This window comes from Rosa rugosa, chromosome 1, assembly GCF_958449725.1.
Source record: "Rosa rugosa chromosome 1, drRosRugo1.1, whole genome shotgun sequence".
In the NCBI taxonomy this organism is placed as follows: domain Eukaryota; kingdom Viridiplantae; phylum Streptophyta; class Magnoliopsida; order Rosales; family Rosaceae; genus Rosa; species Rosa rugosa.
Genome location: NC_084820.1, coordinates 14,731,031 through 14,750,182, shown reverse-complemented (window position 1 = coordinate 14,750,182; position 19,152 = coordinate 14,731,031). Strand labels below are relative to the sequence as shown.

At 35.9% G+C, this 19,152-nt stretch overlaps 1 protein-coding gene and 1 long non-coding RNA gene across 8 annotated transcripts; both read right to left on the bottom strand.

Moving 5' to 3' along the window:
• Window positions 1-5,030: 5,030 nt before the first annotated feature.
• On the bottom strand, window positions 5,031-12,588 carry LOC133720194 (probable disease resistance protein At5g66900). 5 transcript variants are annotated; one of them, XM_062146426.1, is made up of 7 exons: window positions 12,252-12,588; window positions 10,762-10,806; window positions 9,991-10,626; window positions 7,438-7,487; window positions 6,773-7,134; window positions 6,415-6,626; window positions 5,031-6,263 (listed from the first exon to the last, which is right to left on the bottom strand). In XM_062146426.1, coding segments are annotated over exons 2-7 (2,103 nt in total). In that variant the 5' UTR covers window positions 10,763-10,806; window positions 12,252-12,588; the 3' UTR covers window positions 5,031-5,421. The 5 variants fall into 5 exon arrangements, with proteins under 5 accessions (XP_062002410.1, XP_062002395.1, XP_062002401.1 ...); XM_062146411.1 differs by having other exon boundaries at window positions 7,438-7,841; window positions 12,252-12,587; XM_062146417.1 differs by lacking the exon at window positions 10,762-10,806 and having other exon boundaries at window positions 7,438-7,841; window positions 12,252-12,587.
• A 352-nt stretch (window positions 12,589-12,940) lies between these two features.
• LOC133720223 (uncharacterized) lies at window positions 12,941-19,152 on the bottom strand. Of its 3 annotated transcripts, XR_009851776.1 has the most exons (6): window positions 18,877-19,152; window positions 17,852-17,897; window positions 17,463-17,712; window positions 17,097-17,253; window positions 14,786-14,857; window positions 12,941-13,803 (listed from the first exon to the last, which is right to left on the bottom strand). It is a non-coding gene; the product is annotated as an uncharacterized LOC133720223 (long non-coding RNA). The 3 variants fall into 3 exon arrangements; XR_009851774.1 differs by having other exon boundaries at window positions 17,097-17,712; window positions 18,877-19,150; XR_009851777.1 differs by having other exon boundaries at window positions 12,941-13,747; window positions 17,097-17,712; window positions 18,877-19,150.

Genomic DNA, 19,152 nt, shown 5'->3' with positions numbered 1-19,152 from the left:
TAATTTTGTTCATTCTAATTTATATTACAAAGAATTAGTTGTTCTAAAGTTGGTAATACCGAAAACCGAAATACCGAATTTGGTAGATATGACTAAAACCCGAAAATTTTGGTTGGTAATTGGTAGATCAATTTTGAAACCAAAAGCTTTGGTTTTGAAGTTGGTAATACCTATAACCGATTCGAACTGACCAAGTGACAGCCCTAGTCTATGATATTGCTACTTGAATAGAATAATACAGTGGTGAATCAACGAAATTAGATAATATAGACAATCATGTGCAATACTATCCATGGGATTTAGGGTGGTTGGTTTTCCTCTTCTTTTTTTTCTATTATTAATAAAATAAAAATAGGAGGACAGGCAATGAGTTTTCAAAGTGTAGCAGGCCCTTCTTATTTAGGATTGAGAGTTGGATGTATGTCTTCCATCTTTTGTCTCCGAAGAGCTACTATTGTCTAATATCTTATTTTGTAAAAATAAATTATGCAGTACTATGTATGAATCAATTAGGCTTATCCTTCAAACAAATTAAACGTCTATTTTGATGAGATGAGCAACTTTGACAATAACCTTTCTCAGCCTTAGTTTTTTTTTTTTTTTTTTTTTTTTTTATTATTTTTTTTATCATATCAACAACTAGTCTTTTGTGAGTCGAACTCATGATCTCTCACTTACAAACTTAAACCATGTTTATAAAAAAATTAAAAAAAAAAACTTAAACCATGTTTATTAGAATATTAGTGTATTATAAATTGACCAAATATTAAATAAATGAAAGTTGATAGTGAATTTTTTTTTTCCAGAGCACCTTTATGGTGCGAGGAAGATTTTATTATTTAATTTGATAAGCAAAATACCCCAATGCCGTATGAATGTATGATAATCCATTAATCCGTGGTTTAATTCTCCCAATTGAACTATTGAAGTCAATTTCTAATCGAGTTGTAGGCCGTTTCTCCTATGAATCATCTCAAGTGGTTTTGAAGATAAGAAAATGGTGGAGATAACAACTTTATAAGTTCGTTTATTTTTATTCACTTATGGTTGTTGTTCAAATCTACACGCTAGCTTATGGATACGGGCGAGAAATCAATATACTAGTAACGTTGGATTAGGATCAACTGGGACTCGAATAAAGTATTGGGTTGAATTCTTCTTTGGTGTCAAAGTAATAGCTATGAATAGTCATTCACCAAAGTAATAGCTATGAATAGTCATTGCCTCTCAAGAAAAGGGTAGAAGAGTGGAACTTACTATGTAACATACAATTAGGTTGTTCTATTCCACCTCTTTCTTTTTTTTTTTTTTTTTGAAGAGGGCTAGAACGACTGCCCTTAGGCCTTAATTATTAATGAAACTGCAGAATACATGGGGGGACATGATACTTGAACCCCAAATTACAATAAGCATAAAGAGAACAAACTCGAGATGATAACAAGAGTCTCCACAAAAGTATGTATTGTAACTGGCACCAACTAGCGAAGAGTGCACTTCTGGCTACTCTATTCGCTTTACAAATACGGCGACATACCGGAAAGTAAATGCTTACTCGAAGCCATAATATACTAATAAGATCAGTTTTCCCACTATGTTGCCACCGGAAAACCAATCTAATGACACTTAGTTTCATCTTACCACTAGGAGGTTGCGACCATTTGAGAACTCGCCACCTAACTAGGGCAAACCAGGCACACAAAAGGTGCAGTCCGGGACTAAGCCCACGTCGCCCTGCCCTAAACTGACAGGGACTTATTACCGGCATATAGTCATCATTACCTACTAAAGACCAACAACAATAAAACATAAAGTAAATAAAATAAAGGGAATTTGGGCCCAGAGCCCAAGGCCAAGCCCAAAACCCAGTCAGCCCAACCAAAGAGGAAAACAGCTTGCGAGCAGCTTGCCATCGTCCCGCACACCAGATCCACGCCGTCCTACTACCAGCGGCCATCCTACCGCATCGAGCGAACTCAGGCAGCCCCTCCATCCTTCCATCCTCCCAAACACACCTGTAAGCATCGCCGCCACTCCCATCCACTCCTCTGCACCTGACGGTTCCAAGAGACACAGACCAGATCGAATCCCTCCGATTCGATCTGAGCCCCTCAGATCCAGCCTTCACTCCGTTGGGCGACGCTGCCTCTTGCTGACCCCCTCTCAAGCCACCGACCCCGCAAGCACAGCAACCTCGCGTTTTCGGCAGCGAAACCACCACGCAGCCTCCTCTCTGACGGGATTTATTCCATGGACAACCACCACCGGACACTAGGCCCTTTCCAAATCCGTTCGACGACGCCGCCACGAGGGCGAGCCGCCGGAGGGTACACACTCTGGTTTTTTCTCTTCTCCCCTGTTCACGCTTTTTTTAACTTTGACTGGATTAAAATATATGAGTTTTGAACCTAAGATACTTATCCCACCTCTTAGAAAGAAAGAATTTCAGTCAAAATACTTATTAGCACGGGAATACATACATTTTTGTACAAAATTTCTACCCCGGCTATATGTAACGGAGATGTAGACGAGTGAAATTCAATGCACAAAATTATTTGATAATGACGAATGTTAAGTACAGTCTTCAAAACTAGATCTAAAAGATGAACAACCATCATTAAATTGCAGAATTTTATAAAAAGACAAAAACATATTGTTAGTTTTAAAGGGGTCGCATGAACAAAAACCCTTAGAGAGACGATGGTGATCGAGGACCCCCTAATCACCCTGGCTTGCAATCTACTTCGTTAGACCATTAATCTCTTAAGTCACACGGTTGAACATAGACACACGGTTGTCAATGCTTTGGACAAAGATATTTTATTTTGTCCCTTTTAGTGCGTACGCGTCTGTATGTATCTTGTCCAAATGATAACATTTTGTTAAACAATTATTTTCGAAACAGAATATGAACAAGAGACTGGTCCTTGAGGGAACTATACGTCTACTAGAGTACGAGGAAGAAAAAAAAATAGAAATGGTGAAGTAATTAGTATCTCATTTCAGTTGTAGACCCTGTCGTATACAGAGGTTAAGAAACTAGGGGACGAGATATAATTATTTCTTATGGAAACCGTATAACAAATGCTTGGTAATAACCTTCCATAGTGTTATAACTTTTAATCAAGTGATCGACCTGGTATTGCTGCTATTGCATATCCAAGCTTCTCTCTTAGAATATTCAATATTCAAATACAAAAAGCTTGCCCGAATTGTTCAAGTCAATATTTTATGAGCAGATTGACTTGACTTAAAATATTGACTTGACTTGAAAAATGAAGGAAACCTTCTTTTCCTTTCCTCGAGCTGAATGTTGATGGAGTTGTAGACGTCTCTAGAGGTCGAAGTGGTTTGGGGGCAGTTTTACGTGATGAACATGGTGACCTTTTTCTTGCTGTTTCTAAAAACTTGTCAGGGCATTACGGTGTTAAGGCAACTGAAGTACTGAACTGTATGCAGAGGGTTGTCTAGAGTACTTGGATGTTTATCATACACTCATTTACACATTTACATATAATTGAACCAAATTACTACATCGATAACAATTTATTCATAAACTTGTAAAAATATCGTAGGTGGAGTAATTACCTGTAATAGAACTAAAATTACCCAAAAAATAACTCTATTTACCACAATGACAACAAAATTGTTGTCAGATCTGTAAATGAGTGTATCACATACATACAGGTACCGTAGAATTTCCCCTGTATGCAGCTGCTCTGGGCTTACAAAGTCTTCACCGAGCAAGTTTCGATTTGACTAATATCATCTTAAAAATGAGATAATTAATGATTTCAATAGAAACATTTCAGATTGGTCAATTAAAGGCCTTTTATTAGAAGAGGTGAGGATATTTTTCCGCTTCTTCTAATTAGTTATTTATACTTATAGTTCTAAGAAATGTAATCATCTTAGAAATTGCTAGGAAATTGCAAAAAGGAAATTGCTTTTTAGAAAGTCATGTTTTAGCTAGGAAATTGCTTTATGTATTGTGCATTTCAATTTTGGAGGGACGTTATATTTGAAATGATATTAAGGTGCAAAAAAATTAGAAGTCAACAAGTGCGCCAAGAGAAAAAGACAAAATGGTGGTAGCAATCAGCTTCATGCTGGCGTTCAAACTTCGCATGCAAAAGCAAATTAAAAGGTGGTAGAGCGACAAACAGCACAAATGCATGCTAACCAAACCACGTACTTACCCTACCATTATTGCTTAGCATCGACACAGCGAAACTCCTAAATTGTTTTGATGTTTGCATTGTGCTGAAATCTTCATCTGCGCCTTTCCGCTAAAACTAATAAATACGTTTGATCGATCTGCAGCACTTTTGAGCTTGGTATGATGCAGTTGCTCCAGTTCAACAAAGTTGGACATTGTTTCCACGTACGTAGCAAGACCAGGGTATCATAAACGGCCAGTTCAATAAGATACTTGTGTAACCAGGATATGTTTAGGGAAGTTCAACTCACTAATCACTATTAGTAGCTAGCCTTCGGTAACTCGCGAACACGCCCTACATCACTTTTCTCTGATTTCTGTCTTGGAATTGTTTTTTCTCATCTAGGAGATTTGATTGAATATCAGGCTATGCAGGATCTATATGTGAGCGGTGTAATTAAACATATTAGACTAGTGTATCTTTTTGTTTAACGGGCAGCAACTACCTTCCTTTTTGCAACTGAATCAAACACCAAAATCAGAAAATTTGTATTCCTTATTTCACTCTGAGCATCAAGACAGTAATATATGTACGGCAGTCCCCGTACAAACGAAACCATTGCCAAAAGAACATCTGACCTAGTAAATTAACTTCTGCTAGATCGGTTCCAATGTTATGATTACCCACCTGCCACGTTAACGGTATTACTTAGAATGAAAATTCAAGTATACTTTACCGAGCAGATTTTGTTGGTTTAGCAGGATAATAGCAAAGAGCGGAAAACGCATTCAAAAACTCCCATAACACTAAACTTAGCGTTCAGATATTGAAATTTCCCCAGAAATTAGAGTCAAAAGTAAGAACTGATACAAATGTCTCAAAAGGAAAGTTGTATAATACATTACACAAAGTTTACTACACTCTTTTTTTGTCGAGGGCTGGAACCCAGAAGAACTGGGAGGCTAGGCCCTCACGCCCACTAACCAGATCTCAACATCAAGAAACATCAAGATCTCTTCTTCACACCACTAGCTACATAAACCCAGTGATGGAATACAAAATTTACAGAAGGTTCACTTCACTATTTATTGAAAACATTTATATATCGCAGAGAAATTACAACAAAAAGCATTAAAATGTAGATTATCATAGGCATTACTGTGTCTCAACCACTCTCAAGGATGAGCCTTGTGGAGCAATATAGAGAAGGAGCTGCACAAATCACAGAGGCGTCGCTCCAATAGTTACTGAGAAAACAATGCTTTCAAGATGGAAACGTGTGGAGCCAATTCAGGTTAATATCTTCTTTCACTACCCTGATATGTAAGTTTTGGAGAATGGGTAAGAAGGGGTTCCATAATATTTCAGTCTCTTCATCACAAATCACATCCTTCAACTGTTCAAGATCCAAAACTGATGCAGGCAACTCTTGCAGTCTTGAGCATTGTCTCATATTTAGCGTTTCTAAGCTGCACATTTCACCAATATGTTCAGGAAGCTCCTTCATACTAAAGCAATCAGATATGTCCAGAAAATTTAACAATTTGAGGTTCCGAATCGAGTCTGGCAGCTCTGACAATTCAGTACAAGACCTAAGCCTCAACACTTTTAAGTTCACTAACTTTCCTATTTCTTCAGGTAAGACAGATAGCTTGTGAGAATTGGTGATACTAAGCTTTTTCAGGCAAATCAGGTCACAAAGCATGGCGGGCAATTTCACCAAATCATTGCAGTAATCAATGTTCATTTCCACTACATTTGGCAATAGATTAAAAAGTTGGATGGAACAGTTGTCCAAGGCTTGACCCACTTTGCACATGAATAATGATATCTTTTCTAAACTCTTCAACTGTACAGGGGTCTTGCTCATGGAAGGTATTGCTATTCGTTCTAATCTAATTCTCTTTAGATTTGATAATGAACCAAGTAATGGAAAGTTATCCAATTCAGCAGGTAAAAGACCGTATTTTGTGACTATCAGAACCTTTAATTTGTCCATTTTCTCCACAAATTCGGGTAAGGCATACTTCTTTGACTGAAAGTTCAGAATTAGAACCTCTGCTTGTGGTAGTTGCATGTTGAGCCATTTAGATGAGAAGTCTCCATCTGCAAATCATATATATGGTACATGATATCAGTCACTTACTATAGATAATACTATTGAAGTGTTGGTGTCTGATGTATATGCACGTGTTCAGCCTTGTGTGCCTTTGCATCAGTAAATATTTGCTACAGAAAGAAAGATAGATGGAACAACCTGTCGAGATAGATAAAAGGTGAGCATTGATGGGTTGACATTTCTGTTCCGTCCACCACTCGGGAAAATTGTCTCCAGACATATCTATTATCAGCCTTTTCCTCTGTTCTATTGATTCCACACTTGACTGATAGATAGCCAATTCTCTAATAATGTCATGCAGAGTAACAAAATGTTCACTGTAATAGCCATCCACCTCCCTGGGGTCCTTCCTGTTTAGGATCAAAACCAATTTGCTATAAGACATTTCTTCAGCATACAAATTGCACCAGAATTTCATGACTAGCAACTAGCCATGGATATAATGGAAAAAGTGGAAAAACAAAATCAGAAAAGAGAAATGTAGAAGCCCATATACCTTGTGATTATAAGAGTAGCCAGATTTCTATTGGTGAGTTCACAGAGGTTTGCAATGCAAAGCCAGTCTTCATCTATTTTATATGACTCCGCCCATATATCAATGAGGGTAGTAGCAGGTATTCTTTGGTCTTCTGGAAATGAACCAAGGTCTAGGAAACATTCCTTGATGGTAATACTTTGTTTCTCCAAGGCATCAAGGCTGCTTTGGAGGCAAACAAGCAAATCATGATCAGAATCAAGAATAGATGAACCTTTAGTCCATTCAATTAATCTTTTTTGCCAGATCTCTATAGGCTGCCCACAAAGTGATCTTCCAACCACTGTAATTGCAAGAGGAAATCCTTTACAATGTTTTATTACCTGCACATCAATTTCTTCAGATTAATTCACTCTATCAGCTGTAGGTCTAGTCTTAAGTTTCAAATTGCAATGTCTCATGCAAATGAGAAAATAATAACTATGTACTCTTCTATATTCTTACTTCAAATTTAGTTCGTAAATGAGCATGAATTTTGCATCTGACATGGTAAATTGAAGTGTTCACTTGTTCTATCAACAGGTGTATGTATGCCACACATAAAATGTGAACAAATCTCTTTTCTCCAATTTCACATTAATAAACATATTTCATATTTCTTTTAAAATGCAGACTAAGAAAATCACCTGTCTTGCAAGGTCTTCTGGAACATGAGAGCGAACATCTCCCAAGTATGCTGAATGATTAAAAAGAGCAAATGCATCTTCATCACTCAATGATTTCAAATTATATGGAGAACCAAATCTTGGAAATGCAAACCTTGATGTCACCAAGATCTTGCAATTAGACATTCTCCATTCATCAAACTTCTCAAGAAGAAATTCAGATTCAGACCAAACATCATCCAAAACCAATAGTAAAGGATCTTGTCCCATTTGGTTCAGAAATTCGTGCAGCCAATTAAGTGCAATTACTTCATGTTGGAAATCGGGTACCTGGGAACCCTTGCGTTGATATAGCTCTTCTACAATAAGGTTTAAGTTGGGCTTCTTGGAAACAGTTACAAAGAAGATATTGTTCTTGAATTTATCTTTCAAAATACAAGGTAAGAAAGTTATTAGAAGTCCACAATTGTACAAAGGAAAAATTTAAAAGCAAAAATAATAAACAAATAGTGAAGTCATACTAATCATATCTCAATCTCAATTGGATCGCTAACATATGCAAATAGAAAGAAATAAGTAGGAAATCTTTTTATGAAAATCATACACTAGCGATGATGTTATAACAAATAATTAGCCACCCTTCTGATGTGTAATTTCTATCTATTAGTTGTGGCAAACATATTCCTATAAGGCTACAACTGTTGAAAACAATTAAACGGAAAGACCACAGGATCCACATGCCAGACCTTGGGTGTATTTATAACACAGTAGTGAAATTAAAAGCATACCTACTGTGGGAGTGGCAGTAGGCTGACATTGATTCAAGCAGTTCTCAGCCTCCTAACATACTATTTATCTCTATTCCAAATTCTGGTTGGAGTGGCAAAGAGATTAGAATCTATTTTGAAAAAGAAAAAAAAAGAAAAAAAAGTTCGGGATGGACGGAGTGTAAGAAGGACCATCTAGTTCGTTGGGAGATAGTGTCGAAAAGCAAAGAAAGAGGAGGGCTGGGAATTGGGAACCTACTAGCAAGAAACAAGTCTTTCCTAGGGAAATGGCTTTGGAGATCTCCTTTGGAGAGAAAGCCCTTATGGCATGCTGTAATAAGGAGTAAATATGGATATGATGTGAATGGGTGGGACATAAAGCCAATTTTGGGTGAATCAAGTAGAAGTCCTTGAAGGATATTTCAGCTGGAATAAGCCAATTTTCCCTTTGTCATAAACTAGTTGTAGGCAGTGGCAAAAGAGTGAGGTCCTGGGAAGACTCTTGGTTAGAGGATCACCACTTGAAATTCTACTTTCCAAGGTTGTTCAGACTATCAAGACACACCAACCATTCAGTGGAAAGGTTAGCTATCCCTCTCAATTTTCCGATGTGCTGGGACTTTGGGTTCAGCAGAAATTTAAATGACCAAGAGATTGAGGAGTTTGCCTCGCTGATGGTTAAGCTAGAAAATGTCCGATTAGTGGAGTCCAATTCAGATGAAAAGAGGTGGAAGCGTGAGCCTGCTACGAAATTCTCTTGCAAATCTTTCCATAGCTTCTTAACTAGTGGTGGATCAGATCCAATTTTTTGCTCCTGCAAAGATTATTTGGAACGTCAAGGTCCCTACTAAGGTGAAGACTTTGGGATGGCTTGTGGTACTAGGGAAGACGAATACATGTGATTTTCTTCAAAGGAGAAGATCGGGAAGTTGTTTTTCTCCTCACCGATGCATTTTATGCAAAGCTTAAGGGGAAAGTCCTGATCATGTATTTGTGCATTGTGAAGTGGCTAATTTCTTATGGAAAAAGTTATTTAGGGAGGCAAGAGCGGACTGGACAACTCCATTAGAGAGAAGTGACTTGCTAAGGGAAAACCCTATAGCTTTTGGTAATGGGAAAAAGGCCAGAACCCGTTGGGGTTGTGGGGTGCTAGCTGTAGTTTGGGATTATTTGAAACCTATTTGGGGGGGGGGAGAGAGGGAAGACCTGTGGGAGAGAGTCAAGTTCTGGGCATCCTTATGGGCTTCTATTTCTAAGGAATTCAAGGATTATAATCTTTCTTCCATTATTCTTAACTGGCAAGTAGCTGTAATATAAGCCCCTAAGCTTTGATTAGTATTATTAGACGAGATGCTAAGCCTATAGCCCTAGCTGCCCTCTTTAGACCTTTAAAGCGGACTCCATGTCCATCTCCTTGTAATTCGCTTTTTGCTTTTTCAATAGAAAGGTGCTTCTTTAAAAAAAAAAAAATTAAAAGCATACTGAACTGGTCACAGAAGTATTCCGTAATAAGACTTGGGTCTTTTCAAAAACATGGCTGCAGCCATATTGAAATTTAAAGCACAGCAATGGCATCCAATGATACACAGAATTGTAGTAACAGCTACAGCTGAATTTTATTTGGGTATGGTTTGACGTTAACTGTCACAGAAACGGCAAAATTTTTGGCATTTTTGACATACTAGCATACTATTAATGCATATAAAATCATGTTCAGTTTATTACTACTACTACTACTAAGATTACAAAATAAACCATTATTAAGACAAAGTAAATTGAGATATTGATATTATTTATGTATGAATACCTCTGACGTCTCCATCTTGACAAAACTTTGTTGCCAATGTAGTTTTCCCACATCCTCCAGGAGCAGTTAGCACAAGCATTGATATCTCATCACTGAAAAGCTTCATCTTCAATTCCTTCAAAGGCCCATCCAATCCAACTACAAGTGGTGGAGGTTCAGGTATTGCACACGAACCTTCAATACTTTCAGATGAATTATTTTGTATCCCAATATTCACATCAATTTGCTGGACCTTAGTCTCAATATTCTTTACGGTAACCAAGGTTTTCTTCACATCTCTTATGCTATGCACTTTCAGTATATCCAACAGTCTTTGCAAATATTTTCCCAGTTCACCTAGTTTGTTTGTGTATTTATATTTTTTGTAAGTACTCAATGGACCAACCTTAGAGCACTTACGAATTAGCTTAATCCCCTCTTCCATTTGTACTCCAAAATTCTGAAGTTCATCCTCTGGAAAATCCAACTCCTTGTCATCCTCTGCTGTCTCTTTGATCAGTGGTTCTATGGAATCTAGTGTAGATCTGATATCTCCAAGGAGGGCTTTAAACATCAAATGATGTTCATTTACTTCCTTAATGGCATCATACAGTGCCACAAATGATGCTTCTAAAGCTTCTCCTCTGACTAATACCACTGCCATCGTGACAAAAACCAACACTTAAATTAGAGGACTTCTCTATGTTTGAATGGTAATGTTTAAGACAAGAAAGCAATTAATGAAATCAACAGTCAAGAACACAACAAATAAAAAACTCAAGTTTGACTTACTTTGTGGTGATGATGGTTCAAGACGAAAATCCAAATCAATGCGTCCTGAGATAAAAAGACAACATGTTCTTCTTCAGAGACTTGGAAAGAAGAAGATTTTCTGAAACTCTCTGGGATCTAGCATATTTATACACAGCCAGGGAAGAATAAACTTTCAGAAGTTTGACACGAAGAAATTGTTTAAAGTCTTTCAGGAATTCCCTAAATGACCCTTCAGTTTTTTTGAAATTTTAAATAAACTGTTACTTTAGGGGTGAAATGCAAGCAAGTTCTTTATTCTGTACGCAAAGTTGAGAAAGCTAATTCCACTCTATTTGGGGAATATAAGGAATTTTTGTACTTTGGACCAAGATTGGTTAGGGTTCTAAAGTAATTGAGTATCAGCTGAAACCACAAGGACCATTTATAACGTTCGCCCTAAATTTTCATTAGTTTTGTTAAACATCACAAACAGCATTTCACAAAACAAAATAGAGATCATTCTTCATGACCATTATTCCATGGAATATCATACCAAACGTGTTGAAGCGTTAACGTGTTAGATAAAGATCAGTGGAGAATAACGTGCCCGGTGGAGTTAGGGAACAAGTCTGTCGAAGTTTTCGAGGAAACTCACTAAATGACCGTTTAATCAAAGCAATACTCAAGTCTCTAACGCCACTTCATTTCGTTGACATAGAAAAATGAATAAAAAAGAAAAAGAAAAATTGTTACTTTTCCAAGGAATGGAAAATTTTGGTCAAGAGTTGCGAATGTCCCAGGTGAAAAGCATGCAAGTTCTTTGTTTTTTACACAAAGTTGAGGGAGCTATTCCCACTCTATATAGGGGGTAAAACATAAAGAATATTTGTACTGTGGACCGAGATTCGTTAGGGTTCCAAATTACTAAACAGGTTTCCACCAGACGGGCAAAAACCGGAGTATCACCCGAAACCAATGACAAGTTAAAACATTTGCCCTAAAACTTTCTCTAACAAACAAAAGTACACAAAACAAAACAGAGCATATACGCCAATCACGGTAATTTCCAGGAAATATGATACCTAACGCGTGAAAGACTTAAGGTGTTAAATTAAAGGTCAGTGGAGAATAACGTGCCGTGGGGGTGAAGGAATAAGTTTTATTGAAAGGTAGTTGATCCCTATCTTCACTCCTGGGACATGTGACAGTTATTAATGTTTTCGACAGGTCAGGACATAAACTTCTAAGAAATTGCACGATAACCCAAAAAGTATGAACTATTCTTAATTCCAAACTCATACAACTACAACGAAATCGCAATCGAAATTGTTCTGCAGATCAGGGAGAATAATAAAAGCACTACCAGAAGGAAATTGAATGAAATCAGCAAGCAATAATAAACGATTTGAATTGAATATAGAGCAGACCTAGTTGTGAAGCCAATTCCAGCGGTGGAACAACAAAGAAATAGCTTACAGAAACGTGAAGGACAAAGTAAGAAATGGTGAAGAGGAAAAGGTATTGTTTACCCAGAAAAGGTTGAACCAGTGAAACAAGAAGGATCTACAGGCCGGTCTTGTTCAGCTACTCAGATTCAACAGCCTTGGAACTACCAAGTCTTCAGTTTTGACCGTGCTTTGATTCGGCTCCTCTTCCAATAGTTCGACCAAATAAATTCTTTGCTTCTGTATTGGGCTTCGAGCATTGAGCACTGAAAGAAATCGAAGGGGTAGACTAGAAGTTAAAAGTTCTTATGAGTCACTCATGGCAGATCTTAAACTAATGGTGTTTTTCCTTTTTTGCTTGGTCAGTTTGATTTGAAAGTAAAGTCTTGGAACTTGGAAAGGGGTATCTAGATTTGTGGATTCTGGTTTGTTCGGGCTGCAGACAATCTGTTGTTATGTGACTCGTAATATGGGCTTTCGTTCCTTAAGCCCAGAGAAATATAAAATAAAAATGTAAAATATTGTGGAGTTTCTCTATGGAAAATTTAGAACTTCTTCAACAAGGAAATGACTACTTGCAGCCTGGGGGACCAAAGCCCATAAGCCTTGCACATGAAAGAAAAGTAGGAAACACATCCTTGCTCAAAGCTAGGTTAGACACTAGGAGTTCTAAATTTTTTTTTTTATTACATCAATAATTGAGAAATACAATAATTATTCTCTCACAATCTATTTTTTTAAATGAGAGACTAATATCACTAGATCAAATGATATTGAGCTAAAGAATTATAAATCTTAATCACTCGTTGTATAAAGACACACAGAGTTCTAACTATGTACAAATGAAAATATTGTTTTAATCTCTCATTCATTCACAATGAAAACCACTATTTAACACCAAAATGGACATAACTCAATCGAATTATATCCACTAATTACATGCTTGTGTTCCTATATATATTTATGTGATGATTGGAGCAATTTCAAATTTGATTTCCCCAATTTTTGCATCAAACTCGATTAATCATTGTTCCTTATTGTTTTCTTTCATAGTTTTATTTCGTTGTGCTTATTTGTCACAACGCCTTTTGTTTTCTCTTATTATAACAATGATAGTTGTGACAAGAACCCCAAGAACAACAATAAACATGGCCATCATCATTTTAGTCATCGTCCTCACCGATTGCAAGGTCTCCTTCCCATCTCTCACTCCATCCGACATGAGTATATCTAACCAGTTCTTAAGTGAACCATCCAACTTACGAAGTTCTCTGATGTAATTCCTCTTTTTGGATATTTCCAATGGACCAACCTTAGAGCAATTTCGGACAAGCTCTAGGCCCTCGACGATTTCTATTTTAAATTTTTCTGTACACTGGTTCGAGCGACCAAGTTCCATGTTTTGTTCCTCAATCTGCTTGATCAGTGGTAGCAAGCATTCTAATTTCAATTCGATGCTTTTGGCAAGGTCTTTAAAATGCTTAGTTGTTCTGATCAGTGTCTGAACGCCCTTGTACAGCTCTAAAAATACTGTCCCTAACACTGCTCCACCAGCAAGCGCAGCAGCCATTCTCCGAGCCCTTGCAACAAGACAAGCGAAAATGAAGCATGAAAATCCAATTTGGTCTCTATTTGCCTTCAGACAAGACACAATGTATCAAAAATGAGGTACTTGATAATTATAGAACATTTTTAGTGATTATATATAGAAATTTTACAAAACAATAAGCCAATAATTCAAAACAAGAGTGACGAATCAAACAATGATATTGACTTTCTTTTACAAATAACCAATTTGCTATCTACACCTCCCTAATTTTTCCACAATGTCCATCGTCCAATAAATTCAATAAAAGCCTTTTTTTCTATTCATATCTCCAACTAATTTGACCTCCTTCAATTTTTGAAGATTTCACAATTCTATTTACCTTGATACAATTAAGCTTAAAAAAACAAAACCAAGGGCTCCCTCCCTCACGAAAATTTTCAATATTTTATAATCTTATGGAGGTTAGATAGCTTAATAAGAGGTTAGATAGCTTATGTTTCTTTTTGGCTGAATCAATGAAATAAATGACTACTCTTTCACCTCTTGTCAAATCTTCTATCCACCATCATTTCTGCTAACAGTTCCATAACTTTTTGTTTCCTTATTTTCTATCAATTTCATAGCTGAAACTCTTTTTTCATAAGAAACCTATTTCGATAGATAGGTGATCAACCACAAAGTCAAATTCAGAAAAATTTGACATAGATAACGTTTGCCGATGTATATTTTAAGGTTACATTGGAGGAAATACTACTATTGTACATAGAGGTAAGAAATTTTTTTTCTTTCCCTCTTTAGTATCTTTATTGGTAATGTGACATGAGTTGACAAAGTCAACTATTACTTGGAAAAAAAAGAAGTCTAAATACCAATTTTGGAGTTATGAATATAAGCTCCCTAAGCAATACCAGACGGAAAAGTAAATAAAAACAGCGGGCAATAATAAAAGTTATATTGAAAATAGAGCAGACTTATGTGTGAATCTCCATGGCCAATTCTAGTGGTGGAACAATAAAGAGAAAGCTTACTGGGCAAAGTAAAAATAGTAGAGAGGAAAAGTTATTGTTACCAGAAAAGCATGAACCAGTGAAACAAGAAAGATCTGCAGGCCGGTCTAGTTCAGCTACTGAGATTCAACAAACTGTCATGGTTAAAATAACCACATTTGAATTAGAGCACTTCTCTTTCTTGTTTAAATGGAAATGTTTAAGACAAGGAAACAATCAATGAAATGAACAGTTAAAGAATACAACAAATAAAAAACTCAATTTTGACTTGCTTTGTTTGTGATGATGGTACAAGACAAAAATCCAAATCAATGCGTCCTGAGATATAAAGACAATGACTAATTTCAGTTTACCCCCCTGAGGTTAGGGGTCGTCATCATGTTAGTCTCTCTAGTTTCAATTTAATCAGTAACACCCCTATACTCTCAAATTTCATCATCCGTGTCCAATTTTTGGACTTCCGTCCAAATTAGACGTTAAATCAGTCCAGTGGGCCCCCTTTTGGGGGTAAAATGGTCATTTTGAGCTCCAAATTATATAAAAAAAAAAATTTTAAAAATTCTGTTTCCTTTTTTTTTTTTTTTTCTTTACTTTTTTTTTTTTTTTAATTTATAATTTTGTCTTCAACCTATACACCACAAGTTATAATAGGTTTATAAAAACAAAAAAAAAATACTCTAGGTGTTTCTTCGTTTTTTTTTCTCTCCTATTTCTTCGTTTTTTTATTTTTATAAATTTTGTCTTCAACCTATACACCACAAGTTATAATAGGTTTATAAAAACAAAAAAAAAATACTCTAGGTGGTTAAAAAACCACTCGCTGGTCTACGATATTTGTAATATATCTCCGATAAAGCGAAAAATTTTAGGATATATCTGTAAAATATATTTATAAAATATAATTGGTTTATAAAGTGAAGAATAATAGGATATATCCCCAACAAAGTGAAGAAATATCTGTAAAATATGATTAAAAAAATAAATACAGATATTTCTTCACTTTATTGGGGATATATCCTAAAATTCTTCGCTCGCTGGTCTACGATATTTGTGGAACATCTCCGATAAAGCGAAGAATTTTAGGATATATCCCCAATAAAGTGAAGAAATATCTGTATTTATTTTTTTAATCATATTTTATAGATATTTATTCACTTTATTGGGGATATATCCTAAAATTCTTCACTTTATAAACCTATTATATTTTACAGATATATCCTAAAATTCTTCGCTTTATCGGAGATATATCACAAATATTGTAGACCAGCGAGCAGCTTTTTAACCACCTAGAGTATTTTTTTTTGTTTTTATAAACCTATTATAACTTGTGGTGTATAGGTTGAAGACAAAATTATTAAAAAATAATAATAATAATAAGCGAAGAAAAAAAAAAAAAAACAAGAAAATAAAAAAAAAATTGAATTTTTTTTTTTTATGAAAACAAAAAAAACAGAAAAAAAATGCAAAAAAAAAAAAGAAAAACAAATTCTTTTTTTTTTTAGTTTTTTTTTGTCTTGAAATGACTATTTTAGCCCTCAAAAGTCAGACTTAACGGTCCAAATTGGACGGAAAAGTAGAAATTGGACACAAATGATGAAATTTGAGAGTACAGGGGTGTTACTGATTAAATTGAAACTAGAGGGACTAACATGATGACGACCCCTAACCTCAGGGGGGTAAACTGAAATTAGTCCTAAAGACAACATGTTCTTCTTCAGAGAATTAGAAAGAATATGTTGTTTCAAAACTCTCTGGGATTTAGCATATTTATACACAATCGAGAAAGACTGAGATTTCAGTGTCGATAAGGATTACTATTACAGTATTACTATGAGATTAATAAAAACGAAGCAAATGCTCGAAGTTTTCAACGAAACTCACTGAATGACCTTTCAACCAACGCAAACATGTGGATCCATGAGGCTCTGACGCAGTTTAAGTTTTGTAATGTGGAAACCTCATAAAAATGAAAAGTAAAATTTTTACTTTCTAAAGAATGGAAACTGTTGGCTCAGAGTTACTAATGTCCCTGTGGTCTGGGATGAAAAGCATGTAAATTCTTTGTTTCTTACGCAAAGTTGAGGAAGCTATTCCCTCTCTAAATGGGAATAAAACATAAAGAATTTGAATACTCTAGACTGAGATTGGTCAGGGTTCACAAACCACTAGGCAAAATTGAGTATCACCCTAAAACCATAAGGGCCATTTATAACATTTTCCTAAAATCTTCACTAGTTTTTGACATACTAGTATACTACCAATGCAAATAAAATATCATAAGTTTATTATTACTACTACTACTAATACAATTACGAAGTAAATCATTATTGGACAAAGCAAATAGAGACACTGATATGTTCCATTATAATATACCTCTGACATCTCCACCTTGACAAAACTTTATTGCCAGTGTAGTTTTCCCACTTCCTCCAGGCGCACATATCATCTTTGAAAAACTTCATCTTCAATTCCATCAAAGGCCCATCCAATCCAACAACAAGCGGTGGAGGTCCAGGTATTGCACACCAACCTTCAATAATTTCAGATGGATTATTTTGTCTCCCAAAATTGATCAATTTGCTGGACCATAGTCTCAATATTCTTTACCGTAACCAAGGTTTTCTTAACATCTCTTATGCCATGCACTTTCAGTATATCCAACAGTCTTTGCATAGAATTTCCCAATTCAACTAGTTTGTTTGCGTACTTATATTTTTTGTAAGGACTCAAATGACCAACCTTGGAGCACTTGCGAATTAGCTCAACTTCCTCCTCCATTTGTACTCTAAAATTTTGTAGTTCATCCTCTGGAAAATCCAATTCCTTTTCATCCTCTGCTGTCTCTTTGATCAGTGGTTCTTTATAGAACCTGTGGATTTGATATCTCCAAGGAGGGATTTTAACATCAAAGGATGGTCATTCAGTTCCTTAATGGCATCATACAGCACCAGAAATGATGCTCCTAAAGCTTCTCCCCCGACTAATACCACTGTCATGGTTAAAATAACCACATTTGAATTAGAGCACTTCTCTTTGTTGTTCAAATGGAAATGTTTACGAGTTAAAGACAAGGAAACAATCAATGAAATGAACAGTTAAAGAATACAAAAAACTCAATTTTGACTTACTTTGTTTGTGATGATGGTACAAGATGAAAATCTGAATCCATATGTCCTGAGATATAAAGACAATATGTTCTTCCTTAGAGAATTAGAAAAAATATGTTGTTACAAAACTCTCTGGGATTTAGCATATTTATACACATCGAGAAAGACTGAGACTTCAGAGTCGATAAGGATTACTATTATTATGAGATTAATAAAAACGAAGCAAATGGTTGAAGTTACGACGAAACTCACTAAAGGACCTTTCAACCAATGCAAACCTGTGGACATGTAAGTCTCTGACGCAGTTTAAATTTTCGAATGTGGAAAACTCATAAAAATGGAAAGCAAATTTCTACTTTCTAAAGAATGGAAACTGTTGGCTCAGAGTTACTAATGTGCCCGTGGTTTGGGATGAAAAGCATGTAAATTCTTTGTTTCTTACGCAAAGTTGGGGAAGCTATTCCCTCTCTAAATGGGAATAAAACATAAAGATTTTGAATACTTTAGACCGAGATTGGTCTAAAGTATTCAAAATCACTAGGCAATAGTGAGTATCACCCTAAAACCACAAGGACCACTTTATAACATTTTCCTGAGAATTTCACTAGTTTAGTTAAACATGACATGACCATTATTTCCATGGAGAATACCGTGCCCGGTGGAGTGAAGGAACAAATTCTATTGAAAGGTTGTTGATGAAAGTTATTACTGATTTTGTAAACTTCAAAGAAGTTACAATAGAAAGCAAAAAGTCTACACAAATTCTTAATTCCATACAATTACTACGAAATTCGCAATCGAAATTGTTGTGCAAATCTACTCAGCAGATAGAATAATAAAAGCAAATCAGAGACAAGCAATAGCAGACGGAAATTGAATGAAAACAGCAAGAAATAATAAACAATTGAATTGAATAAATAGAGCACTAGCAGACCTAGGTCTGAATCGGAATGGCTAATTCCAGTGGTGATTTAACAATGAAGAGAAAGGTTACAGAAACGTGAAGGAGAAAGTAAGAAATAGTGGAGAGGAAACGCTATTGTTACCAGAAAACGTTGAATCAGTGGAACAAGAAAGATCTGAAGGCCGGTGTAGTTCAACTACTGAGATTCAACAAACTTGGAGCTGCCAAAGTCTTCCGGTTTGACCGTGCTTTGATTTGGCTCGTCTTCCAATTAGGACTTCGAGCAGAGGGCACCATTTCAAAAAAGAAATTAAAGTGGTAGGACTAAAAGTTAAAAGTTCTTATGAGTCAGTCACGGCAGATTAAACTAATTTTTCGTTTGTTGGTCAGTTAGTTTCATTGTTTCTGGGTTTACATC